Here is a 26,325-nt window from a genome sequence, read left to right on the forward strand (position 1 = left end):
TACCCTTAAAGCTGGAGGGCTTCCATGCTCCTAAGACAGCTTGAGGGGCCTGGGGGCTTGCAGGTGGTGTGGGGGCTGCCTCTCCCTGCATTGTTTGGTCTCCAGAGAGGGATTTCTGGCTGTTTGAGAAGGCAATTGGTGCTCTGGCCAGACAACTTTAGGGCCCGTGGGCTATGTGAGAGGACACTTTGAGAGGGATGAAGCAGGGGGAATCACAGTGACCATCAGTGGTGGCGTGGTGTGTCAGATTCCTACTGCTGTGGGATCCTCACCACAAAGCCCATGCCAGCAACCTGCATCTCTGGCAGGTCCACAATATGTTCATTGTCTTTGCTGCTCCCTCTCCTTTAAAAATAGCTACGAAACTGTTCCTTGTCCAGTTTGTGCTGTCACCATGAAGGGGGACATCAGGATGGTGGAAAAGGGCAGTGTCCACACTAGACTGTCAGCTTGTTGCATTCATTGTTCTTGCATTGTGTTGCTGGAGGGCAGAGTTAAGGTGATGCGGCTGCTCCTGTTCAGCACGTCTAGCTCTTACTGGATTTAGATTTCCTTTTGCTCTGACATTTTGGGCTTCACGTTGAGCATAACAGCAAAAAGCAAAAAAGTTTGCTTTCTTTTTTGCATTCAAGTAACTGTTGCTTATGCTTTAACTTAATTTTATCTGTGTTCAGCTTAGAAATAAGGTACGCATTTTTGATGGTGTGTGACCGTCACTTTGGCCTTAAATGTCTGAATAACACCATCGAATTTGAGAATGTACACACACAAATTGGTAATAAGCACATCATTTGCAATGAGGAAAGGACAGGCTCTAAAGTGTTCTTGATGAGTTTGCAGAGTAGCAGGGAAAAAGTGTTCAGATGAGTCACCCTTACACATCTAAAGCAGGAGATGTATGCTAAGGCAAATGGATTTGCCTTCACGGCCTGGGCTATAGGAGCAATGAAAGGGTTTCAAAATGTGGTTTTATTCTCCAGAAGGATGCATTTCACCCGGAGCCCAGATCCCAGGGCAAGGAAAGATGCTGTGCTGGCTGTCGTCTCTCTCTGAGCACTCTCTGGCACAGTTGGTTGGGGACAAGAACTAACTTGGCTCCTCCACAAAGTCTCTTTTATTAGTACTCATGTAACTTGGCCTGTGGCCACACCACCTCCGGCTGCAATCTTGTCAGCTCTCCCAAGCAAAGCAGGGTTAGGCCAGGTCGTTTGGGGGATAGGGAGAGGAAAACCCCAGTTGTGCCTGGAGTGGGGCTGCTGCCTGGCACCATTTCCATCTGTGATGGTCGCAGGTTTTGTGACCTGCAGCATGCTTTTTCCCTGGGTGTCACTACTTGAAGACGGAAGAGGGCTCTTTGGCACAGCAGAAATATGAGAAAATAGAGTGACTGGGAAGGTCCTGCAGCTAGGGAAATGCAGACTTCTTTTTTTATTTTATTTTTTTTTTAAAGCAGGAGACACATGCCTTCAACTGCCTGAGGCAGACATAGACCCTGCAGCCGGTTAGATCCTTTCTGATGGGGACCTGTTGCCTCTCCAGGAGTTTAAAGACCACTGTAGGAGTTTGTACATGTGTTGTTTTTTTTTTTTTCCTGATGGATGCTGTGCTGGAGATCCCACTTGGCAGGTGGAAAATCTGGTCAGACAATCATGAAAAACCCTTCAGGCCTCAAATTTAGCAATTTTTATTTCTTTAGAGATGAGAAACTTTATCCAACTCTTGTGTGTTACTGGGGTCACCTTATCCAACTCTTGTGTCTTACTGGGGTCACCAGAGGGATGTGATACATTGTTAGGGTGAGTAACTTTGCCTTGCAGTCCTTATTTTAATTATCTGACAAGCAATTGCAAAAGAGTTGCTGGTTGGCAAGATCACCATAGTCACAGAGTTACCCTGTTATGCATGGTTCCTGTTAAAGTCATGGCAAAGCCTGTGTAGCTTCTGTGGATTGTGCTCCTTTCTTCCCTCCTCCTTAGCTTGTCTTCCTGGGGAAAAGAATATGTGGTTACGCTGCAGGTGTGTCTTTTCCAAAAGTCCTTGGACATATTAAGCTATTGACCCACTGTCCAATTTCAGTCAAATCAGACGAGGACCTCAAAATAGCATCTGATGCTGAGCCAGCACCAGGGCAGGTGAACGTCTCATGTGCTTCCAGCCCACTGCTGCTTGTGGGCCATGGTTTTGGATGGCCCCTGTTTGCAAGGATGGTGCAGGAGCATTACCTGAGAGAAGAAGCTCTTTCCACGTCCTGGAGAGCTGAGGGGAAACTTTCTCCTGCTTGTTGGTCTCCTCCTGTGCAGATCCCTGTTGCAAAAGCCCCTGTTCACATTTGTGCCAGCACACCTCCAAAAATTTTTGTTCCTCTGACGTTAGCTGTCAGGGGAAGGCTGCATTATTTATTGACTCAAAGTTGAGTGGAAAGATGGAAGCACAAAGGTTACTGGACCTTAAAAGCAAGGCAAAAATAATAACCTTTCTGTAGGATATTAGCATGGCGATCTGTACTGCCTGTGGAGATCTTCTTGGACAGTTAAAAATATCACCAGAAAGGGAATAGTTTTTCAGTTTAGTTTCCGTGTATTAAACAAAAACTACTTCTGCAGTCATATCAGCAAAACTTTGATTCCAGTTAACATGGGTTCCCTCCTACATAACTGCATCCAGTTTCAGGAGTGTTTCTCACAGGTATTTCCCCTTGAAGGTCATCCCCAAGGACGAGCTGCCTGCCAAGCTGTACTTCCCACGCACACTCGTGCTCCTCAGCTGAAATCATCCCTTCTCTGTGTGTCTCTTCCCACTTCTTGGTGCTCTCTGATCTGTGGAGGTTGAAGTATCTGCGAAGTTTTGCTAGTCATGTGTCAGGCAGGGTGATTTGCTCCTTTAATTGTTCATGCCAATGGAATGAACCCTTTCTGTCTATATCTGAAGCCTGAGAGGCACAAGCGTGTTTTTCATTATTTGAAGAGTTTGTTCCAGCTTTTGATTCTCTCTGATGTTTAAAAGAAAACCATGGAGGTTGAAAGTATCATCACCTCTAGGCTTGCCAGGGATCTGCAGGTCTCAGGAGGCCGGATTGCTTTAGGCCTTAGTTGAAGAAAGACCCCGGTGTTTAACACTGATACCTTTCCTCTCAAGGCTTTGCTAGGTGTTAGAGCTTTAACCAAAACCAACTTGTAACCCATGTTGGTTAAATAGACAGTGTATGTAGGACCTGGTTGTTTCTGGTGCCTGTGCGTTCTCATTCCGCTTTCTGCTCAAACAGAATTGCTGAGACTGGTGTTTCCTGCCAGTATTTGGTTGAAAGTCAAGACACCTTTATCGGTTGCAGGCTGGACGCTTCTCTTCCCACTGCCTTGGCCGAGGCATTTTTGGCCCTGTGCTCTCTTGCAGCTTGTCTTTGCTTCCATGCCCGACTTTACCTGTGAAGCGCTGACAGAGGTATCCAGGCTGGCTTTATTGAGCTAGTGTTGGTCCTGGACCAGTTGAGCTGTGTTAGCCCAGACCTGGCTGTTTAGCTTCGGTATGTTGGACCTGGAGCTCTATGCTCTGCAGGTACATCTATCGGACACCTACGCTTCTACTGGGAGGTAGATGGTGTTCATCTATTCCTGATTTTGTGAGGCTGTTCATGCAAGTTTCCCACTTTGAACTAGGATTTTTGTGAAGATGAAGGTGAAACACAGATGGAAGTGGAGTATCAAAGCTTTGTGTCCTTGCTCAGCTTCAGTGGCTGGGGGGTGAATGTTGTCGATGTCGTCAAGGGCACTGTTTTTAAAAGGCAGAGAACAGAGTGGTTCTTAGGGTCTTCCCTCATTATTTTTTCTATTGTCAGCAGAGTTGTTTATGCTGACATTAGATGTGATCCTTATTCTGAATGCTAAAGCAACAGGATGGATGTTGTGTCTTTCTGCACGCTTCCAACCCACCGCTGCTCTTTGCAGCAAGTGATGTGATGCATTTGCAGAGGCAGTTTGAAACAGAAAAGCACATGGAAGCAAATTTCTTTTTAAACTTTGCTTCCTATAAAGAGAAGGCTAATGTGTGTGCCTGTCTGTACAAGAGAGCTCATGGAGGGTTGATTTGAGGCGCTGGGTTCTCTGGGCACTGCATGTTCGCAGTGGAGACATCAGAGAATCCACACAAGGTAGTTCCCTCCTGTTCTCTCTTCCCCTGCATCTCCAGGAGAGAAATAAATACGATATGAGGCTTCCCTGAACCTACCTGTCCAAGCATTAATGGCAAGGGGGGAGATAGGGGAGAAAGACATGAACAGCCCCATTTGTGGATCAGAAATAAGCTGGTCTTGAATCTGGAGAATGTGGTTACGAGCAGTAGCAAGCCCTGTGCTTGATGCAGGGTCTCGGCCAATCTTCCCCAGCAAAGGTGGGGGACCTGGCCAGTCTGGGAGCTGCATTTGGTGCCCATGGGCAGGGGCTGTGCCAGCTGCGGAGCCCTCGCCTCCCGACACAGGGCAGCCCTCCGCTCTGCGGGGCCCCCTCGCAGCCAGCTGAATCCCCGGCATCGCTTGTCACCTCGCATTACCTGACAGACAGACTCCGGGCCCGCTTTGGTCTGTGTAAATGTCACCTGTGCTGAATGCCGCTGGAGAGGCGGGGGCGGCTGGCCACGGCTGGCACGCAGGACTGAGTCCCGTCTCCCCAGTCCCCCCCCTGCTCTGTCCCAGAGCTGCTTCTCCACCACAGAGCAGCTCCTTGCTGGTCCAGCTCTGCTGCCATGCTGATGTTTCTGTTTGTCCCCCCAAATTGTGGGAGAAAAACCACGCCATCCCTGCAAACCCAAAGCCTTTCTGGTTGCTTTGTGTTAGGAGATACATGGTACTGTTTTCTACCAAAATGAATTGGACTTGCAATCTCTGCTGTTTGCACTGTCTGAGCCAGTCTGGCTCCTTTGGACTGAAACAACTTTGAGGGTACTCAACTCAGGGAATAAGTAACTCCGTTGTCAAGGATGCCTTGGCATGGCCCTTCCTGCACACCTTCTGCCAGCTGTGCAAATCGTCCCTCGCACAAGCTGATAACCTGGTAGCACTTGCATCTTATACACCTCTTGGAGCGCTCCTGTCTGAAAATGAGAAGCTGAGGGGAGTATTTCCACAGGTGTGGGGGTTGCACTTCTGCTCCCTCAGGGACTGGCTTGGCAGAGTTATCCAAGGAAAGGCCTGGAAGTCAAAGTTTGGACCACCTTGCAGGAGTGGTTTGCATTGATTTACTTATTTGTTTTTTTTTCCTTTTCTCCTTTTTAAAGTAGGGTTTGTATTACAGTTTATAACAAATGGATGAAATTGTTCATTGGTAAAAAGAAAGTTAAAATTGATTGGGTGTGTTTTGGTTTTGGGGTTTTTTGACCAATAGGTTTGTCCCAGACCTGGCAGGACAGCGTGGTCAAGCACCTTGGGAGCAACCTTATTAACTCTGTTTTGTGTCATCAGGCTCTGGTAGAGCCTGGCTTTACACCCATGTGCTCTCCTGTAGCTTTTCTCATTTGTCTGTCCATCTCTACCAGCAAACACTCCTTCATGCGTTCATGTGTCCTCTTTGGTGTCCCATTGCTGGGTAAGAGAGGAGGCACAAGCCCTCCAGGCTTCATGGCTTCAACCTTTGATCCCATCCTGGGGACTAGGAGATTCCCCTGGCCGTAGCCCTTGAACACAAGCACACCATGGGGCTTGTCATGGCAAGCAGTCTCCTTGGGTGAAAGCCTTGCTCTGGCTCCATGAAACCTGGAGCCTTTCTAGTGGAGAAACAGTGGTGACAGTGTTTCTGTAAGGTGTTGCGTAAGTGCAGACAGTTAAATAACTCTCCCGGAAGTCTTTTCTTGTTGGTTTAAATCTTCTTCATGATACTTTCAAAATATGCCCTTTTCTGTATTAATGGAAAAGGATGAAGAATTATTCTTCTCCTTAGCTGTGCTGATGTGATAGATTTCTGCCCAGTCTCCCCTTCAGTGGCTTATTTTCCAAGCTGAAGAATTCTCAAAGGCAATGTTGTTTATCTAGTTGTTTAAAGAGGCATAAAACCAATTTCTTTATAAGTTTGTGCTACAGATGCTGGAGAGAACTGCATGCTATGGTACCAGACTACTCGCAGGTGATAAAAAATGCACTTGCTTTTCTTTGAAGCCGATAATGGCACAAGTCTGGATGCTCCTTTTAAGTCCCAGAAAACAACCGAGGTGCTTCTGTGAGCTCAATGCTTTGGTAAGGTGGGGGCCGGGCAAACAACACATCTTCTGCCCACTGCTAAAGGCTCTTCTGGCAGCTGTCTCTAGGGTGAACGGTTTTTGCACTTGGAAGCCGTTACAAGGTAGGGATTTTGCTGTCTACTAACAGAAAACAGGCTGCGTGCCTCCATGATGGTGGCAGGGGGACATGGGTGACTCTCTTCAGCAGCAAGTGGGAGGCCTGGCTCTGCCTCCAGACCGCCTCGCTGCCTCCAAGGCTTCTACTGCTGTCATTGAGCCGGCTTCCTCTTGCTGCACATCGCTTTCCCACTGGGAGAATTGATCCAAAAAGCCAAAGCAAGAATTGACAAAGACCTTTTCTCCCCCTCCCTCTGCAGAATTAAGTCTGAAGTGGGTTGATAACAGCAGATCGAGTCCTCCTTGACTCTGACAAATGTCTTTAATGTTATTCAGCAAGCTGACCTTTTCCCGTCTTTATTGTGCATCTTCCCTTTGAATCAGATTTGATTGTTACTTCAGGTAAAATAACAAACACTGTCACGTAAATAACTTTGCAATAATGTTAAAAGGAGGATAAAAAAACAACTCCAAACAAACAAAACACCAAAGCGCTGCCTTACTTGCAAATGCAATGGGAACAAGAATCCTCTGTGCCAGCCATGGAAAACCAACTGTGTGACCTTCCCAGACAACATCTTTGCATTGCTACTGCAGGGAATGGTCTCCTGTGCTGAAAAGCCAACAGAGGAAACAACAGTTCATTGAAATGTTAACAACAGCTAATGCTAACTGGGGTTGGTGAATTCTAGGGGAGGGAGAAAAGGTCATATAAATCCTTAAAATACAGTTAGATACATAACCGTTCAGGACTAGTGGGCATTTCATGCCCAGATTCTCTCTGAATATTTGAGACTGACGTTACAGAAGGCAGTGTTAGGCCTTGGGTGAGGTGTTCGGCCTCAGAGGCTGCCCTGAAGTGGCAACGATCAAGGTTATATTGCTTTTCTATGCCACATCTTCCCCGGCGGGGTTCAGGGCCAGAATGATCTCATGGGGCTACTGTGAGGCTCAGTTTGGCAATGTGCGCTGGAGCCCTTTATTGTGGAAGGAGGAAACTCCCTTCCCTTGTGACTGTGAGATTGTCTGCCTGGGCATGTCTGCGTGGCCGCAGTTTCTGCTCGACCTCGTACTAAGTGAGGAAAAGTAGTGGACAAAATATTTTGTGGGTGCCTTGTCCTGTCATCTGTGTTGCTTGCATGTCGTGGGCAGTTTCTGTCCTGTGTTCCTCTAGCTCCTCCTGAAGACGCTGGCATCAAGTTTCGAGAGCTGGAGGAACGTGTGAAATAGCATGGTGGGGAAGGTAAGGGAGCGGGAAAGGGAAGAGCTGAGCCATGGGAAGAGAAAGAGGAGCCTGCTGAGCACGATGCCTGAGCCATTGCAGGGAGCAAACGTGCTTATAAGACATGGGGAGCATTTTAGGGTTTCCAGCCTGGTTGGTGGGGATTTCATGGTTTCAGATGTGTGCTGACTCTAGAGCCAGCTTGGACAAAAGAAATGGGATCTCCGGGAACACTTCAAGAGACAAACCAGCCTGAGGCAGGCAGGCAGTGGTGTCTTCTTCCAAGTCAGCCGAGACACTGAAGCAGTGAAGGAACATTTGATTATTAAGTATTAGCTTCATGATATGTTTTGTTGCTGTGTGTAACTCTATTTCCCATACCATAACCAATGTTTTGCTCTTTCCCTTTATAGCATAAGGCATGTTTGCTGGTTGGCTTTGAGCCTTGGCCAGCATCTAAGCTGACACAACCAAGGCCGGGCAGCTGATCGTTGTACAGCCAACCTCGCTCACAGTGTATGTAATCTTTGTGCTTTTCCCTGTAGATTCCCCTGTTCATGCCAGCTCCACATCTATGAGCCCATCGTCAAGCCTTTCCACGGGAAATTCAGTGGACGGGCACCACAACTACCTCGAGGCCCCTGCAAACGCCTCCCGGGCGCTGCCATCCCCCATGAACGCGATCGGGTCTCCAGTGAACGCGCTGGGCTCACCGTACAGAGTCATCGCGTCCTCCATCGGCTCACACCCCGTCGCTCTCTCCTCAGCCCCGGGCATGAATTTTGTGACACACACCAGTCCGCAGGTAGGTTAACGTGCACACTTGCTTTGCTACCACTCGCGGTGCTCAGAGACTGGGGTACAGCTCAAACACTTGAGGGAGTGGGTTGGCTGTTAGAATCTGGTGTGTTTTGGCCACTTAGGGAGGTCATCTGTAAAGAACAATTTCCAGCATGTGAATCTTTCTACATAAATCACCATGGCACAGGCACAGAGAAGACACCTGTATATATTTCAAAATCCCTTCACAGTAAGGGCAGAGAGCTAATTCCCAGGTCTGTTCTCACCATGGGTGTGATCCAGTTCCCCTCCGCTGCATCTATTGCAGTGTGTATAATTACTGTACATGGAAATAATCGGGATAGCTGAGGGCTGCAGCATGTGAAGCATTCCCCTTCCTCCTGTAAAAAGATACCTGCTTTGTTTCATTATTTGGAAAGGAGACAGACTTTCTAGAGAGAGACAAATGTTACTGCTAAATGCCAGCCACATACTGTGTTGCATATAAACTTTGCCTGAAGAAAAATGAAGCGCTCCTGTCCTTACTGCCTGAGCTCACTCAGGTGCTGAGGTTTCCCCTTCAGACAGGGAGGATGCCCAGGGCTTGGGGTCAGTGCCTCCCCAGAGCCATGGATGGGCTGGGAGCCTCCTGGGGTGGCTCTGTAGGCTAGGGACAGGGACGCGCTGCCCCAAGAGCCAGGCACCTCCTCCAGCATGGCTGGGACCAAGGTGGCAGTGTGGGATTTTGGTCATGTGGTGAAACACTCTGGGAGTGCAGATTTAAGTAGAAATTCTGCCTTTTATTAACAAGACTTTGTGTTTTATTAGTGGGACCTGAAGGTAGGGAGTGCTCAAGAGCCTCATGGCTCCTGCTGAAGAGGCAGCAAGGAGATTGTCTCTGAGCCCCAGACTCTGCTGCCCAGTCTCCACAGTCTATCTGAAGCTCTTCCCAGTGCCTGCCACCAAGGCTGGGAGAGGATGGTGTAGGGAGGCCCTTGGAGAGGTCTTGAAGGATTTGTCAGGTTTGGCTTACCTTTCACCAACAACCTCAACTCCTGCATGGGTCTGGGCTGTCTGCTGCAGGTGTACTGGGCATCCTTCTTCCCCTGGCACCACCCAACTGTTCCCCATTGACCCGACAATATTTGTGCCTGTGGCATCCCAGGCAGGTAATTGGTGGTGGTGGAGCTGGCGGCAGCATTGGCTGCATGGAAACCTTTGCTTTGGGGCTGGGAAGGCTCCGGGAAGTGGTTTCCCCAATCCAGGCACCGCGCCAAGTTCCCAGCTCCGAGGAACGGGTTTCATTTGTGTTGCCTCTAATGCAAGGAGACAGCTGGGCCTTGGGGATTCGGCAGGGAGGCCGCTAATGGATTTGGGTTCAAGCAGTTGTTCCAGTTATCATCCATGGTTGCACTTAACCTGCAGAAGTCAAGCTCCGAAGACACTGATGGCTAAAACTCCCCCATTTCTCTCTCCATATACACCCTCTCTCCCTGTTATTGTCTCAAAGTGCAGCCAGAGAGAAAAAGTGGTACCTGAGCTCTGAGTAACATTTTAAACCATAAAAGGTTCCTCCTGGCTCAGCATCTTGCCAAGAAGAAGTTTCCAGGGTAAAAAAAGTGGCTGGACACTTGTGTGGAGGAAGGGGTTGATTTCTCTCTTCCTTGGACCAAGTTTGGATTTTGAAGCATTAAGGATTTACAGCTGCCCAGTACCCAGGCTGAGTCTCCACTGGGGAGAGCGAGCCTCTGGGTAATTTTTTCCTATCACTTTTATTTTCCAGTGCAGCAAAACAAGCTGGCTCCTAACGTGGTAACTTTTGCTGGATAATTTGTATTTTCAATGTCATCAGCCTGTTGAAGCTTTCAGAATGAAGGGACAGGGCTGAGAGAAGATGAAAACAGGCTTCATCTTTTTGTTTTTCTAATGACACTTGCAAAAATCCCAAAGGGATGAACCCTTCTTGTTCTTTGCTGAAATTCCCTGTGGAAATTATTATACTTTTTCATGGGAAATGGGCAGTTTCTCGGAGCAAACGGAGAACTTGCAACAACATGACTGAAACAACAACATGCATGAAGTCGAGTGGCTCAGCTATTATGGAGACTGTAATGAAGGCTGTAGCTGGATTTTTCACCCAAAGCCTTGTTTTCTGTCCCTACTTCTGCCCTCTTGCTGGGAAGTCAAAATTTAGCTGATAAATTGCGGCAGCTGTTAAAAACAAGCTCAGTGATGAAGAAACCATCCCCAGTCCTCAAAGCATGGCAATGGGAAAGATGACTTGATGGTGGTTTTGGAGAGATGTTACTCTGCCTAGACAATTTTTGACAAGATGTGCTCAAAGGCCCTTAATCCTCACTGCCCTGCCAACAACAGCTCAAAAGACAAATATCAATAAAACGAAGCCCTCGGCAACATCAGGCTTGGGTCTCTAATCGATGTCGGTTTGTAACCTTTAACTTGCAGCAGCCGTGAGCAGCTCCTGGGGATCTCAGCTGGGGGCTCTGGGCTGTTCGCCTGCATCTCGCTGCAGCTGACTTTAGATGCTCAGCCTGCTCTCCCTTATTTTTTTTATTTTTTTTTTAATCTGGCATCACCGAATCTGCTCTGTTCTCCAGCCTGTGATAGTGTTTGGGAACCTGAGTCCCAGGGAGTGACCAAGATGTTTTCATGCATTTATGCAGATTTGCATATCACAAGTCAGGGAAGCTAACCCACTTAGCGCTTACTTAAAAAAAAATAAAAAAGAAAACACACATCATTATAGCTTTTTCCGGCCATGCAGCAGTGCAGGTTTAATTGCAACAAATCGCCTGGCTCCTTCCTTACTAAGCTGTTAGCATTCGAGGCCACAAGCAGCCAGTGATCAGCATCCTGTAATGAAGCAGGCAGGATCCCACCAGCGCTGTCGCTTGGAGGCTGTAACTGAGCAGCTGAGGGTTGCCGCCTGCCCTTTTCCAGCTTTGCTTAGTCCTGGCTTTGGTTACAGCATCAGGGCAGGGTGAGAGGCAATATCTGGTATCAGGCATCTGCTTAAACCCCTCCAGCTGGATTCACCAGAGGATGTCTGTCTGCCCATGGCAGCCCCATGGAGTGGCTGGGGATAAGCTTGTGGGACGAGCCCAGCAGGGGCAGCAAGGGAGGGGTCAGCTCAGTTTGGGGTTGGTTTCATTGAGGTGTATGAGTCTCGACCCTCTAACCTGTCTTGTGGCTTCTGCTTCTGCAGCTCAACATCCTGAACAATGTCAGCAGCTCAGAGGACATCAAGCCTTTGCCAGGTCTCCCAGGGATCGGGAACATGAATTATCCATCTACAAGCCCAGGATCCTTAGCCAAACACATCTGTGCCATCTGTGGGGACAGGTCCTCGGGTAGGAGGTTTTCTTTCTTAGGGAAAGCTTTGCGCAATGAAAACTCCCCTGACGCTCTGAAGCAAAGCTCACGCAGGAGTGAACGCTGCGGAGGCTCGCTGGGGCCATACTGGCACTGCGGGATTCATAGCTGGGTCTGGCTCACCCAAGGGGGAGGCTGTCTGTTTTGCAGATTAGTTGCCCTATGCCCAAAAGAGAGCAAACCTAAAAGCCATGCGCATCTCCCTTATGTGTATAATCTCACTTTACATTTTGTCCCTGTTTATCAAAGGTAAATATATCAAAATCACTGTTGTCTTATTTACCTGTGCTTTGTGTTAGCTGGCCTTTGCCTGTGCCTAGATTTTTCTCTCCTACTCCAGAGACCTGCAGCCTGGCTGTGCCTTGCACCCCCTGCTCCATATCAGTGCACCCCATTTGCTACCTATTCTGCACTTGCACTGCACCTAAGATGGGGCTCCATATCCTTCCCCTTCCATATCCTTGCAGTCCCTCCTTATCACAGGAAAGCAGCGGTCTTATAGTTTGACTGCTGCTGGTCACTATTCCTGCTAAGAGCTACTAGAGCCAAGTCCAGCCTGCTAAGGTGATACCCTGCAGCCATTTTTTTCACCTTTGGGGTTGGTTTGAGCTTTTTCTATGCCATAGGGAAGGGCAGATGCCTGCCTGCCCACTGATGGCCTGCCCTTGCCTCCCTAGGGAAGCACTATGGGGTGTACAGCTGTGAGGGCTGCAAAGGCTTCTTTAAGAGGACAATCCGGAAGGACCTGATCTATACCTGCCGAGACAACAAGGACTGCCTCATAGACAAGCGCCAACGCAACCGCTGTCAGTACTGCCGCTATCAGAAGTGCCTCGCAATGGGGATGAAGAGGGAAGGTACGTGTGGGCTGGTGGAAGGAATGAGCTTTTAGAAATTTTCCTTACATTCATTAGGGCGAATCTGGCTCTTGGTGGCCCTCCAAGGCTAGAGCATTGTAAAAACTCACGCTGACAGCTTCAGGGCATTTTTGACCTCATTTCGTAAAGGAAATGAGGATGATGGGGAAGCTATTGCACTGTAATTTTTTTCACATCCCATCTAAACACACATACTGGTGACTATTGAACCTGTTAACAAATTTTGACCCAAGCATGCGTTTAGTTAGTGGCCCTTAATGGCCTGGACCCCTTGTACCCCTGTAAGCCTTTGCTGTGGGCAGCACCCAACAGTGAGGAGTCCTGCAGCCTGCTTGTCTCCTGTGTGAATAGAAACCTCCTTTTTTGTTTGCAGCTTCCTGGCTTCATTTGTCACCTAATTCTTGCACTGAAAGATGAGGGTGGATGATTTCTTTCTATTTTTTATTCTATAGTTCTTTGTCATTTCCACTCTTAACCTCACCTTTGGTATAGCTCCCATCCTGTGGTGGCTTTGTGCTGCAGGAGAGAGCTGTATGGAAACGGTTCATGCAGCCTCTCCCATGCTCCACATATGGGAGTGGAGCAATCCCCAAAGGACCGTGTTTCCGGTACAAACCACCAAGTGTTGATCTGGTGCAAGGATCCAACCTGAGGCAATTGGACTTAAGGGATTTTGCACTGACTTGGAGGAAGCCTCCAAAGAGCTGCTGAGAGTGACACATGTCTGCTGTGCGTCCCGCAGCCCTTTCTCTCCTCCCACGCAGCTCCAGAGAGTGCGAAGATCTTTGTAAAAGCCACCACTGAGTGAATCTCTGCTGCAGGCAAAGAAAAGCCCAGCGGCATGGGTGTTTATCTGTCTGCCTCTGCCCCCTGCAGCTAACTGCTCCCTTGGTAGAGCAAGGGCTGTCGAGCTGTATTGTCTCCCAAATTATACTGACAGATGCAAGGTCAGGTAGTGACAAGTAGCACAGCTTTTAAACTGCTTTTTTCCCCCCAAGATAAAATAACTGTTGCGCCTGCAGGGTTGAATGCCAGCAGGCAGTGTAGCTGTCCCTTTTGGTGGCCACACTGTCCCTCTGCGGAGCGTGCCAGTTGCTCCCTGTGCAGGAGGTCAGACAGTGCAGGGCAGAGCCTGGGGGGGAAGCTGTAACGCTGGGCACAGGCTGAGCCTCATCCCATTCCCTGTACCATCATCAATGCTGTGTTTCCTCAACCGCTCAGGACCGCAGGGGCCTGTCAAATGCCAGGCTTGAATCAAAAACCTAATCCCAGGCACAGCTTTCCCTTCCAGCTGGGTGCAAAGTGGTTCAGAGGACCAGGGTGTCAACACAACTTTCCCTTTGCAGAGCCTGAAAATTTAAACCCCAGGATCCTGGTGGATCCTACAGGGGTTTGGCTGCAATAATCACAGGGGCTTTCTGGGAGCTGCAGAAAATGGGGACAGATTGCAGCTTGAACAAGGAATCCTGGATGAGTTTGGGGGCTGAGGCATGGGACTGGTATTTCCTTTGCATGCTCACTCTTCCACTAAGATTTTTGATGACTTCAGAAACACTTCCCTGGCTTCTTCCTGTCCACTACCCTAAAGAGGACAAATTCTTCCCCCATCTGTCTGGCACATATGTGCGTCCTATGTTGCCATCCCTCGCCAGTGCCAGCCTGGATGCTCTGCTGGCCCATCTCCTTGGGTGCTGCCAGTTCCCCAGCAGCTGGGCAGTGCTGGGAAGCACATCCTCCCAGCTGGCAGAAATGCAGGGAAGTGCCGAGCACTGCAAAGTGGTCCTGAGTCTCGGTGCTGAGGAACCTCCTGTGGTTTGGCCCTTCCCCTGAAAGCACCCTAACATAAGGCAGGGTAAGGCAAGGGCTCATTTCCTGACACCATGGCGAACAGCAGTGCTGTAAAGACAAGTGGGAAAGAAATCTCCTGGTGCAAGTATCTGACCTACAAGCTTGTCACACCCTTCTTCCAGCAGCACTTACCTGTTTGAGAAAATGGGGATCAAGTTCCTCCCGCAGGCTTGTTGTGAGCTGTGGGCTTGCTGAGCTGGCCCCTTCCTTGGTGTCCCCTGGTGCTTAGGCAGATCCCCTCTCCTCTTAAAGGTGCCTTTATCCCTTGGCCTTGGTGGTTTTCCCCCTCCTCTGGATACTGACTGCCTGGTGCTTAACTAACAGGTGGGGGAGCCATTAACCTGTTGGATAGCGAAGCACTCACGTCTGTGGGGCGGGGGCCAACTTTGCAGCCACCTTCCCCCCCCACTGAAGCTTTCATTTCAGGTGTATAAATGCCTACAGCTTGGGACAGGCTGTTCTGTGGGACCAGGCCAGCTGCATACCTGTCCCTTAGGGGCTACGGGGCACTTTGGGCCCCTGCTTGCTGCTGTAGGCTGTTTTTTAGCCTAGAGAAAAGGAGGCTGAGGGGGAGACATTATCACTCTGTACAACTCCCTGAAAGGAGGGTGTAGAGAGGTGGGGGTCAGTCTCTTCTCCCAAGTAACAAGTGATAGGACAAGAGGGAATAGCCTCAAGTTGCGCCAGGGGAGGTTTAGACTGGATATTAGGAAAAAATTTTACACCGAAAGGGTTATTAAACATTGGAACAGGCTGCCCAGGGAAGTGGTTGAGGCACCATCCCTGGAGGTATTTAAAAGCCGGGCAGACGCAGTGCTTAGAGACATGGTTTAGTGGTGGTTTTTGTCAGAGTTAGGCTGATGGTTGGACTTGATGGTCTGAAAGGTCCCTTCCAACCTGGGTGATTCTATGATTCTATGCTCACACAGGGGAGCGATGCTGGCAGGTCTGTAGTTTTGGGACGTTTCTCTCCAGCAATGAGCTAAACAATGATATTGACACCTACTGGTCAGGTCTTTTGGCTTGTTTGTCGGTTTTGTTTTGTTTTAGCAGGATTTTCTTATTTCCCTTTGGAATTTCTCCAACAAAAATGCGCACCCAGGACTTCTCTTGAGCACAAGGCTTAGCATACTGTGTACTCGTGTCCTACACGGACTTGTCCTCCACACACCCAGCAGCCCTGGGAGTTAATAACAGATCTGGAGAGAATTTCAGTGATTAAGTCAGTAGATATTTTGGAAAATGTACAGAGGTGGTAAAAGAGGGGCATCTGAGGTGCTTAGAACTGCTTAGAGGTGGTCAGGGGAGAGGTGATACCAGGACTGGGCCAGGCTGGGTAAGTGATTGCTCAGGAATGAAGCAAGCAGCATGTGTGGATCCAGCTGGGGGTGAGGGACCATCTAGCCCTGCTGCTGGATGCTCTGGCTGCCACGGGACTGTTTGAGGCACGCTGTAAGGACAGCAAACCTCAGTGTCTGGGTGCTGGGTCCCTCCTGCTTCCTCCAGCATCTAGTGACAGCTGAGTCCAGGCTGCCACCTGGAGGTATCAGTTCCTCTTGCCTCTATTCTGGAGATTCATACCTTGGAAAGAGCAACTTTATATCAAATTTGGAGCCTACTGTTCTACAGCAACCCCAAAGTTATTGGGGGGTGGTGGGGATAGCCATTTGAATGGATATACATCTGAAATAGCCATTTATTTTCTGTTCTCCCCCTCCTGAGGGGGTTTCTCATCCCTCCTCCCAGATGCAATGGGACCCACTGTGAGCAGGTAGGTGTTGCTGTGGGTGTAAAGATCTGTGTTTCTGTCCTGCAGCTGTGCAGGAGGAGAGGCAGAGGAGCAGAGAGCGGAGTGAGAATGAAGCCGAGTCCACAAGCAGTGGCAGCGAGGACATGCCTGTGGAGAGGATCCTGGAAGCTGAGCTGGCAGTCGAACCCAAGACGGAAGCGTACAGCGACGTGAACACAGAGAGCTCAGTAAGGGGCACTAAAATCACATGCAGCTCGAGATGAGGGCCTTCACGGTGTGATTTGAAAGGACAAACCCCATGTGAACGGCTGGCATGTTGCAAGGGCTTTTTGCTTTGTAGTGCCTAAAAATCCCCAACAATTGTTCTTTTGAAGCTACTCTGAATAACAACTGGAAAACAGCCTATGCGTTATTTTCCTAGCAATTTTTTTTCCAGTTCCCTTTGGTTTCAGTGAGTAGATATGGCAATAGGTGGATGCCAGAGAGCCTGAACCCTGTGCTGGCTTCCACAGTTGCACAGCTCTGGGCACTGCTTGTCTGTCCCAGGGACCAAGACTGCAATGGAGTTGGACACAGCAGGTTTACTGCCGTGGTTTTACTCTTTTGGATAAAACTGCTGTTCAGAGGCTGCTTGATGGCTTTTAGATGTGCTCCAGGAAGCAGGACTGCAGCCTGCCGTGTAGGGCTTGCTTTGCAAAGAACAGCAAGCAAACAGAAAAGTCTAGCAACCAGCTGATTTGGCTGGTTGTAGAGGGGATAGTAGTAATTAATATCTCCTCTTTTCAACAGTGCACAGCAGCAGTGATTATTGGCAATCTGATCATTTTGCTTGTGGCTCTGAGTATCGTTAACTTAATCTGATACCATGTGCAGTGCAGACAGCAATTACCAAAGATTTTACATTAACAAATTCTCCTCTTTTCCTCTGCTCTTTTCCTTTTGATATCACTCTTAATTAGACAAATGACCCCGTCACCAACATATGTCATGCAGCTGACAAGCAGCTTTTCACACTCGTTGAGTGGGCCAAGCGAATCCCCCACTTCTCTGACCTGACTCTGGAGGACCAAGTCATTCTTCTCCGGGCAGGTAACGTCTCCTACCTGTGGCCTCTGGGGCTATTCCTGGTGTCGCTGTCCCTTCTCTGGGCTGCATGCCGTGCCAGCCAGGCTGGATGGTGAATCCTGAGCTGATTCATCCCTGCTGTCACAGGGCAAGCGACCCATCCTGAGCCATGCTGAGCGGTTGGCAGAGGCTGTGGATGGGGCAGTGGAATCTGTGGTTTGTTACCCTCTTCATACAGACATGTTAGGAGGACTGGGGGAGAGGGAATAAACGTGTCTTGTTAATGGAATTCTTATAACTACAGAACTTGCTATGTGTGGGGCACATTAGGTGCGATGTGCAAAATGATGTAAAGGGGTTGCTGATGCAAGGAATATGTTTTTTTTTTTTAATGAGGAAAAAACGGCATCTTGCCCCCCTCCTCCTCCCCCTCCCTTTTTTTTTTTTTTTTGGCACTTTGAGTATTTTTCTGCACATTCCTTGCTGCTGGAAAGGGTGCAGTTGGTACCCGGGGTCCCATCTCTCCTGTGAGCTGAGTCTGAAGCCAGCAGGGAGAAACCAGCTGTGCTGCTCCATGTGGAACTGGTATTTTTTTGCTGAACTACCTCTTGTGTCCTGCACACCTCCTCTTGCAGGCTGGAATGAGCTGCTCATCGCCTCTTTCTCCCATCGCTCCGTCTCGGTGCAAGACGGCATCCTTCTGGCCACAGGCTTGCACGTGCACCGCAGCAGTGCTCACAGTGCTGGTGTGGGCTCCATCTTCGACAGGTACGTGGCCTGTTTCTGTCATCCTCTAGCAGCGGCAGCCAGGCTGGCTCTGTCTTTCCCCTCTGAATAGAAAACATGTCCTTAGTGAGAACTACAGCAAACTCATGGTGATTTGGGTTTAGCTTAGAATGAGGAGGGGACACTTGACTGGCTTAAAAACCAAGAATGGGATGAAAGCGCCTTGGAAATGGATTTGCAGAAGCAGATCCTTGGTTGGATGTGCAGGGGGATGAATGCTTCTCTGCCTTCCCTCTAAGAGTTTGCCATAACTGGATCTAGAGCTAATACTGATCAGCAAGAGCTTTAGCTGGCAAAGCCTTAAACCCCAACTTGCTCGTATAACGACTGCACGCGTACTGTCCGTGCCGTGCCTGCTCCCTGCCTGGTCACTGTGTGACCACTCTTACACAACTGGCATGTGTAAGGGTGGTGCCCATATTTCACACAGTGAAATGGGGAGGAAAAACCCATGTGGTTTTCCTCAAGTTGAGTGCAAATTGCTCTCCATAGTCCAAACAGAGCACAGAGGGCATCGGCTGAGCAAAGTAAGATTGGAAGTGAATTTGATGCTCAGGTCCATGAATACTGATGCACATGTAGAAGAGCAGTGTGTGGCATGGCTGTCCCTCAAAGCTGCCTTTTCCTGCAGAGAGGAATTGGGGACATTCCCAGTGCCTGTCACGGATGCTTTTCTGCCCTCAGCCTTGGTGTCAATCCCTGTCTCTGATCATCTGCCCTCCCATGTCCCCCACATGCAGGGTTCTGACAGAGCTGGTGTCCAAAATGAAAGACATGCAGATGGATAAGTCGGAGCTGGGGTGCCTGCGAGCCATTGTCCTGTTCAACCCAGGTAAGTCTGAGGCCTGGGGCAGTCCCAGGTGACACACGTGCCCTCAGGGCCATGGCAGGTCACAGGCGGGAGTGCTGTGGCAGTGAGCGTCAGGACTGCAGACAGACTTATCCCAGTCCCTGAGTGCATGATTAAAGAGAGCTTGAGTCCTCTCCCACCCATGGACGTAGTGGAAAGGTCTCCTCTGCAGTGATTTCTTCCCTACCTGTATTCTCTCCCTCGTCCAGATGCCAAGGGTTTGTCCAGCCCCTCAGAAGTGGAATCGCTGAGGGAGAAGGTCTATGCCACTCTGGAAGCCTACACAAAGCAGAAGTACCCTGAGCAGCCAGGGCGGTGAGTGTCCCCAAGCGTGGCAGGCAGCACAATTCCCATCTTGGAAAGAGCAGACTGAGGGAGGGGTGACGGGGCTGCCCTGGGCTGGAGCCCCAAGAAAAGGAAGGGCAGGACACCAGCCAAAATTGCCAGAAGCAGCCCAGCTCCTGCAGGCTGGCATGTCCTCTCAGTGCCCTAACTCTGGGCCAGAGCCTTTAGGGTCCTGGCAAGAAGCATTTTCTTGCTTTTCAATCCAATCCTACCCTCTGCTGGCCAAGCTCTTGAAACACCGGCAGCAGGATCCCTCCTCATCACCGCCAGCCAAGTGATGCGCCCACAGCATCTTCTGCTATTTTTGGCTCTGGATGTGGCTGCGGAGTGCTGTGAGCAGGGTGTGGGGAGGGAGAGGCAGCCTGCCCGCTGTCCCCCCCTTCCTCGCAGCTGTGCCTCCAAACAGAAGGCAGTGGCTGGCAGAGGCACTGCTGAGGGGTTGTGCACCCTCTCAGGGGGCCAGGGACTTTTGAAGGCTGTCTCAAGAAGGATTTCAATGGCACCATGGAGATGCAAGTCAGTAGTTTAAGTCTTGGCTGGGAAGGCAATCTAGACATTTTTTTTTCTTCTTCATGGAAGTTTTAAAAATGCTAAATTCTGTTTTGAAAAGGTACATATTCCCCTCCACACATGAAGAGAAAAACGCTTATTCCTCTGCTTTGAAAGCATAAGGGAATCTAAGCTAGAGGACTCTCCAAGGCATTTTTGGGGGAGCATTCGGGCTCTGCTCTCCTGTGGCCCTGGTGCTGGCTTGGAAACTCGTGGGAGAGGGTGGCCAGTGTGTTCTGCATGCCTCTGACTCTTCTCTCCTCCTTCCAGGTTTGCCAAACTCCTCCTGCGCCTGCCAGCGCTGCGGTCCATCGGGCTGAAATGCCTGGAGCACCTCTTCTTCTTCAAGCTGATTGGGGACACCCCCATCGACACCTTCCTCATGGAGATGCTGGAGACACCCCTGCAGGTCACTTGAGGGTCTGGTTCCACTATGGGCAGACCCTGGTTCCCCCTGACCCTGCACAGCCTCCTGCCCCTCTGCTCTGGGCCTACAAGAGCTCAAGAGATGTCCTCCACCCTCTGCTCCTCGTCAGTGGGATTGTTGTGTTTTTGTACAGCTGTAAATCACCCCCTCTAACCCTCCCTGGCCTGGCTGTAGGGGGTCACAGATCCTCCGACCAGTTAACCAGTCCCTTGCCCCCCTGTACAGATAATTGCTTTAAATTATTTTTTCACTCTCAATAAAAGCCAACAAAACAAATAAAATAATACATGAGAGAGGCACTGATTGGACCTGATAGAACAGTGTCCTCTTTTGTCGCAGGTCTGGCTTGGGATGGGGCTGAGGGACGTTCCTGAGACTCTTGGGCAACCCAAATCAGGGCAGGAAGATCACTCAGGATATCACTGCGTGTGCTGATGGGCACAGTCCTCTGCCTGAGAGAGAACAGGTATTGTTGCTTCTTGCACCTCCTAAGGAAAGACCTGGAGAAACTTGTTGCTTTGAACCGGAACATTTTGTTCTACCGTCTTAAAAAGACATTCTTGGAATTTTTGAAGTAATTGAAAAAGTACATTAAAAAGTCAGCATTTTTTTTTTCCTGAGCTAGTCCAGCCACTGAAAGAAGGACCAAAATTTTAATCCAGGTGGTGTATTTTGGGGTGACCCAAACCTGTGTACCTATGGATAACTTTCATTTTTCTGAAGCTGCTGAAGCTTTTTTTTTTTCCTTCCATATTATTTGCAAGGGAAACAGGCTCTTCAACCCCAAATTTATAATCTCGTACCTCCATAAGTGAAACTTGCAGAGAGAGAAAGCACAAGACACTCTGACAAAACCTGCCTCGAACGTCTTTCCTCTGCTCAAATGGCACTGCTGGAGCTTCCCCTCGCAACCAAGCTAACCAGAGTCAAGCAAGTTAAAGACATGAATTTGTTCAATACATGGAGTTTATCCTGGTGGGAAAACATCCTCCCAGGAACCCAGCAAAACTGGCTGTATTATTATTCATAAAACAGGTGTAGTGTTAAGTGATCTGCCCCTTCTGACCCTCTCAGCAGACAGTGCGGTGAGATGCAGCCGTGCTTCGTCTGTCCGCGTGACAGATTGCAATGCTGCTGCTAGGGGAAGTTCGAGGGAAAGGAGTAGTGACAACAGGAAAGAAGGAAGGATAAAAATTAAGCATTTTGTTAAAACTCCCGCATGGGGATATGATTCGTTCTCCAGTATTTCACTGTGAAAAGGAGGAAAAGAGAATCAAAAAAGCATGAGAAAGAAAGAAAAATCCACGATTATGGAAACTGTAATATTCTTGGTTTTTTCCCAGTGTCGTAAAAAAACACCCCCACAGCCAGGGAGAATCTAAAAAGAGGTGAAAAGGGTTGACTAAGAGACTATTTTTAATTGAAAAGGTAATTTTCCATTAAAAGGGAAGTGTTTAAAGACCAAAGCTATTCAACCTGCTCATTGTAAAACTTCTGCCAGAGTTTGAGACGCTGCATGCAGGCTGTGCTGGGGTGGTACCCAGCCCACGCTGCTGGTTAGAAAGAGCAAGAGGTTCTCTCCAGCCTGGGCTGCTCCAGGCTTCCCCTTCCAAGATCTGTGGCCTTCGAAGAGCTGGTATCCAGCTAGCTGGATTGGGTTTCTTTTCTGATTATAAAGCCCTGGGTTTCTCTTGACATCCCTGCTTTGAGGTTTGGTGGTTGGCATTAGCAGGCCTAGCAAGTGGAGGGCTGCAGAAGTTGATGCCACCTTCTGAAGACAGGCCAAGTGGCATTAATGCTTTTTGTTGAAATATATAGAAGAAAACCTGAGGGTCCTCACATCCCAGTGCTATTTTAGAGCCCTGCAGCACTCAGTGGTAACTCAGGGTGTGCTTTGGCTCTGGGGTGAGCTGGCTGCAGCACAGTGGGCTGAGACAGCTGAGGAAGACAGGATCCTTCCACACCAGTCATCCCCTTCAGGAGCTCACAGTCTCTCCTCAGCACACAGTTGTTGCAGCTGTGATCATGAGCGTTTATGTGGGAGCTGCAAGGTTGGCGTTTAATTTGGCCAAGACATCCAAAAGTGCTCTCTGATAGGGCTTTAATGTAGATAATGTGATGCCTCTTGGTGGCTTAATTTGAGTCCCTGATGAGGGATTCGGAGTTCCTGGTACTCCATGTCAGCAGAACAGCTCAACACATGGGTAACAGAAAAAAAATAAACTGGGCAGCAGAGTGGGATCTAGCACCTGGCCCAGATGGCTCTGCATGTGCCCACTGCAGTCAGTGCAAACAGAGCTTGCGAAGTCCCATGAGCAATCCACCTCCACTGTCTTGATGCTGATCTTGGTCAGCCACCTGCAAGCAAATCCAGACCATTGCCTGCAACGTGAACAGTCTCTTCTTGAAGTTGGAAGTGAAGGGATACGATAACTGAGACTGGGGCGGGATATGATAACCAAGGCTGGCTGTTTGTGGGACACCCTTATGCTTAGTAGTCTACCTTGAGACCCTGGAAAGATGGTCTCTGGGTTCTGGACCACGAGTTCTCCAGGTTACTCTGTGAGCAGGGCTTCTCCCCTTTCTCCACATGATTACTGTGGGTTTTTTGGAAATTTTTTGTGCTTGATCACCTGCTTAACGCACATCCCACCACATGCTCCCCAACCCTGTGTCTGGTAGGGCAGCCAGACCATAAAACAGGAGTGTGGCTTCTGTGAATAAGAGACCACTTGCTCGTCTGAAAATCTCACTAGCAAATGGCTGTCCTATGCAGAGGAAAGAAGTCAATGAGCAACTGAGGTCTGATGTAGTCTCCTGAACTTGGTCCTAACCCTCTCATTCCTCATTCGTGTGGGCCTCTGTACAATGGTGTCAAAATGCTGCCCATGAGCAGTGCTGCCCCTGGCCTTGCAGAGCATGGGGCTACTCTCTACAGACACCCCACGGAGCAAACCTCACAACAGTTAGTACTAACTCACCAGTGTGGATTTCCTTCAGGATGAATTGCTGCGGAAGAACATCAGCTTGATGTGGCTGGAGCTTACCTAGTCTGCAGCCCTGCAAAAACCTGATTTTCATAAAACAGTAGAAATTGCCATCATGGATAAGCCAAAGAAAACGTCTATCCTTGCACATACACTCAGACCCATCTTGTGTGGGGTTACAGCAGCACAAAGGATTCAAAAATAGCACTAAAGAACTCAAAAATCAAGAAATACCAAAGTTTAAGTCCCTTCCAATGTGGGCATTTTTCCTTGCAGACATTTGTCATGATGGTGCCTTCAAAATCCAGGCACATCATCCACTTTTTAGGCAGAGAGCGTAACAGGGTCCAGCTACCTACCCTTCCTGCTCCTCTGAATTTTGCTCTTCCACATTTGATCCTAGTTGCTGGGTCTTGCCACCACTTTTTCTGGAGAGCAAGTCACTGGTTTCCCCATGAGAACCCTCATACCCTCAGATTAAGCTCTGATGCTTTTTCCTTTGCTCTGGGAATAAATAAATAAGCCAGGCTCTGGGAATGACTGGTGCAAGGCGGTGTGTCATTGCCCACCACGCGTCACATCTCATGAACTTTCTGAGACAGCAGCAGCCCCCTCCCACCCACCCCCTCCCATGGACAAGCTTTGTTTTAGTGTACAAGCCAAACATTTAAAAACATTTAAAAACAAACTCCATTGCTTGTGCTAAGCTGGATTTGTTTCTTACCCAGAAATCAAGACAGCGTGTTTTCCTGCCTTGTCTTGGTTTGGTTTCTGTAGTGGCTGCTGCAGTTTCTACTGAAGCTCAGCAACAGCAGTACTGGATTGGGAATTAAAAAAATATAAATCCGAAGCCATAAAGGTTTGAGCTGGTTTGCATTCAGTTCAGCTCTGGGGTTCCTGCTGAATTTAGTGATTCAAGGGCAAGTCCTATAGACCCTGGGTGACATTCAGACACTGACATCCTCATGGCGTGACTCTGAAGAAAGGCCACCACCACCGGCCTTTCTTCAAGGACCTCTTGTCTGGGCTGGGCCCTGCACTGCCTTCACCATCACACCCAAGCTCCCTGGAGATGCTCTCTCTGCTGCCTGGTTTCTCTGCGCGTGCCCTCTCCGTCCCTCCCAGCTCTCTGCTGTCCTGTCTAAGGCCCAGGTGGGAAGCTGGGGAGGCTGTGCTGAGTTGGTACCTCCTGGAGCACCAGGGGGCACAGAGAGGAAGAGGAGGAGGAATTGCACGGATCAGGAGGCACGTGGGGCTCCCAAAGCTGCTGATGGTGGTGGTGTCAGAGAGGGTGGCTGGGAAGCAGGGTGTGTACCCTCTTTCAGGGGATGATGGCTTTTAGTTCATGGTGAGGCACATTGTAGTGGAAAGCGTGATACAAGACAGATAAGCCCTGATGAATCCCCAGGTGTTTGTCAGCGTTAGTGGACAAGGACGTATCTACGCAAGGCCAGTGGCTGCCACCCTGTGGTTCTCTCATCTCCTTCCCTATGCCCTCTGTGCAATTAGCTCTACCCAAGGCAGGCTTGGTTTGGAGGGTTTCAGTGGTAAAGGGAGAGGATTTTATCATTCCAGGGATATTGGACAGTGCTGTGGCTGTGGGCTGATTTCTGGCTTGCCTCTACCCAGGGCCAGCCGGCCCAGCTGGGCGTGCAGCAGCTGATGCCTATAAAGAGCTGCGAGGGGGGCAGGAAGGAGAGGGTGGTGTGGAGGGATGTTTCTGAGCAGAGGGCAGTGCTTTGTCTTCTGGGTCGAGTTGGCTTCAAGCATTCAATGCACCCTGATATGTTAGCTAGTATCACGGCGCCTCCTGTCCTAAGGGAGCTGGATGAAGTGTGCGTAGGGAGCACAACTCATCATCTTCTTTAGCCTCCTGTATGCCTGCTTCTGGGTTTAGCCCTCCCTGCTCCTGCACGGTTCTGCATCCGCTTTGCTGGGCAGAGTTAAGATGATGTTGGAGGAGGGATGTGGCACCCTGCTGTCTGAGACCACGTCTGTTGCTGCGACTGTAGTCACCCGCCCTTGGAGCTGACCTCCCAGCAGTGAATGGCAGGGACCTGCCGCTTCACCCGAGCTCCTCAGCACAAAACATGAAAACTGGGCGACCCCAGCGGGAAGACGGCTGTGAGAGATGCGCAGCCCCTCTTCCAATGCTGTGGGCTTGTTAATCTGGTAGGCAACTTCTGATTAATGCTGTTTTTCCCAGGCCACCCTGTTTTTGTAATACCTAGCTGCCTGCAGACCCTAGAGCTAGAATGAGAAAGCTCAGTCCTGTTTCTCCTCTTGTTTAATTCTCTTCAGCTGCTGATACATCTAATTCAGCCCTGGGTGAGCTAATCATGGAAACCCTGGCCCCCGGAGGCTGCAGTGAGTTGGCTGAAGTACTCCTCCCAGTCTTTTGTAGGGCTGTTGCCGGAGGTGGAGGTGTGCTTTGGGAGTGAGGGGTTTTGGAGTGTATTTCTTGCATGTTTTACTGGTTCACCTTGTGACCATCCTTTGCTTGAGAGCGGGTGTGCTCTCCTGATCTCTGTGTGAGCTGGCGGATGCGTGTAAATCACAGGCAGCAGCACCCTGCTGCAGACCCCTTGGTGTTATGCACTGGGCCCATCCCTCCAGCCTCATCCCTCTTAGACTGAGCTGTGAGTTTTGCACGAGAGCTGCGAGGTAAGGCAGTCTCCAGATCCCTCCTTGCCAGGAGAGGAAGAGGAGGAGGAGGGGGAACACCCCAGGGTGACATTATTTAGGGGGAATTGGTCCCTCCCAGCTGTTCCTGCATCTCTGATCAGACCAAACTGGGGGGGGGAGGGGGGGGGCAATCTGAATATATAGGCAAGGTGCCTTGTCCAGGGCCGTGGTTTTTAGCAGTGCTGAAGGATGGCATCCCCACCCCATGGGGCTGACCCCCGGCTTGTGTAAGGAAAAAAATCTACTGTCCTGCAGGTGGGGTGGGGTGGGATGGGATAGGATGGCTGTGCTGGTTTGCGCAGGGAGGAAGAGCAGCAGGCAGTGCCTGGAGCCCCTGGTCACGCTGCAGTCCTTGCCGGGCTGATGTCTTGGCAATGTGGCTCTGATAGGTCTGGCTACCTCGAAACTTGGCTGGAGCTGCTCAGAGACCTTCAGGAGAGAC

At 49.7% G+C, this 26,325-nt stretch overlaps 1 protein-coding gene across 5 annotated transcripts in view; it reads left to right on the top strand.

The window, feature by feature from the left end:
- The window catches only part of RXRG (retinoid X receptor gamma), a 46,114-nt gene that overhangs the window by 19,559 nt on the left and 230 nt on the right, over window positions 1–26,325 (top strand). For 3 of the 5 annotated variants that reach the window (XM_063343863.1, XM_063343866.1, XM_063343864.1), the window contains 10 exons: window positions 8,086–8,345; window positions 11,547–11,691; window positions 12,391–12,570; window positions 16,256–16,416; window positions 17,149–17,278; window positions 17,890–18,022; window positions 18,781–18,872; window positions 19,100–19,205; window positions 20,055–20,193; window positions 20,551–20,677. In XM_063343863.1, coding sequence (XP_063199933.1) covers window positions 8,086–8,345; window positions 11,547–11,691; window positions 12,391–12,570; window positions 16,256–16,416; window positions 17,149–17,278; window positions 17,890–18,022; window positions 18,781–18,872; window positions 19,100–19,205; window positions 20,055–20,193; window positions 20,551–20,646 — 1,442 coding nt within the window. In that variant the 3' untranslated portion in view covers window positions 20,647–20,677. Of the gene's footprint in view, window positions 1–8,085; window positions 8,346–11,546; window positions 11,692–12,390; window positions 12,571–16,255; window positions 16,417–17,148; window positions 17,279–17,889; window positions 18,023–18,780; window positions 18,873–19,099; window positions 19,206–20,054; window positions 20,474–20,550; window positions 20,678–26,325 lie in introns of those variants that run through there. The other 2 variants (XM_063343865.1, XM_063343867.1) reach the window with 1 other exon arrangement.

Source organism: Chroicocephalus ridibundus, chromosome 8 (assembly GCF_963924245.1).
Source record: "Chroicocephalus ridibundus chromosome 8, bChrRid1.1, whole genome shotgun sequence".
Taxonomy (NCBI): domain Eukaryota; kingdom Metazoa; phylum Chordata; class Aves; order Charadriiformes; family Laridae; genus Chroicocephalus; species Chroicocephalus ridibundus.